This window comes from Eimeria tenella, genomic scaffold (assembly GCF_000499545.2).
Source record: "Eimeria tenella Houghton genomic scaffold, Eth_scaff1722, whole genome shotgun sequence".
NCBI lineage: Eukaryota > Apicomplexa > Conoidasida > Eucoccidiorida > Eimeriidae > Eimeria > Eimeria tenella.
The window spans coordinates 1,633-2,658 of record NW_013541549.1 but is presented as its reverse complement, the minus strand read 5'-3'; the positions used below and the strand labels follow the sequence as shown (position 1 = coordinate 2,658).

At 58.2% G+C, this 1,026-nt stretch overlaps 1 protein-coding gene across 1 annotated transcript; it reads left to right on the top strand.

Moving 5' to 3' along the window:
* Window positions 1–124: 124 nt before the first annotated feature.
* ETH_00042690 (uncharacterized protein) lies at window positions 125–607 on the top strand (the record flags this gene model as incomplete). Its single annotated transcript, XM_013373775.1, has 1 exon — window positions 125–607. A coding segment is annotated over one exon (483 nt), but the record flags the coding sequence as incomplete, so codon positions are not given.
* Between the last annotated feature and the right edge of the window lie 419 nt (window positions 608–1,026).

Genomic DNA, 1,026 nt, shown 5'->3' with positions numbered 1-1,026 from the left:
CCCCTTTATCATGGGTGCAGAGGCAAGGTCTGCTGCCCGCAGCAGCAGCCGCGGCGGGGGCCTCAGCCCTCTGCCAGACGCAGCACTCGCTGCTGCTGCTGCTGCTGCTGCTGATTCTGCTGAGGCAGCAGCAGCAGCAGCAGATCCATCAGCAATCAGCAGCAGCGCCGCCCACAGCTTCATCCAGAGCCCCATAGACCCGCAGCCGCAACTCTATCTCGAGCAGCTGCAGCAGCAGCAGCACCTTGAGCAGCAGCACCTTGAGCAGCAGCAGCAGCAGCAGCAGCAGGACTCTCTGCAGCACTCCGGAAGCTTGCTCGAGACTTCTTTGTCGCGTGTGGCGGGCACTACGCGCTCCGCTGCTGCCGCTGCCGCCCCCGCCCCCGCAGCAGCAGCAGCAGCAGCAGCAGCAGGGTCTTTGCTGCAGCTGCAAGCAGCAGCAAAGTCTCCCGCGCTGTTTGCTGGCCAAGTTGCTGCTGCTTCCGTGGAAATGATGCCGGACACAGAAGAGCAAATTGCGCTGCTGCCGAATTGTGTCTTCTACACTTCTTACCCCGGCACTTGCATTCCAGAAACTGCGCACTCGCCCTGCAGGTCCAAACCCTAAACCCTAAACCCTAAACCCTAAACCCTAAACCCTAAGGGCTGAACCTGGGGGCCGGCCCGCCTGGCTTTTGAACGCGCTGCACGCCCACTCCGCAGAGGCGGCACAGGGACTCGCCAAGCCATCCACGCCCATACAATAAACCCTAAACCCTAAACCCTAGACCCTGGAAAGGTTTTAAAGGGCGGCTGGGCTCTCAGTAGTTTTGACTGGGAGTTCTACTCACAGCTAATTTGTAAACCCTAGCTTTTCCTAAACCCTACCCTTTCGAACCCCAGCACAACCCTAAACCCTAGGCCCTCTAAACCGTATCCTTCTTCTAAACCCTAGGTTCTCTAAACTCTAACACCGCGTAAACCCTAGGCCCTCTAAATCCTATCTCTCTCCTAAACCCTAGGCCCTCTAAACCCTGTGTTTCACTA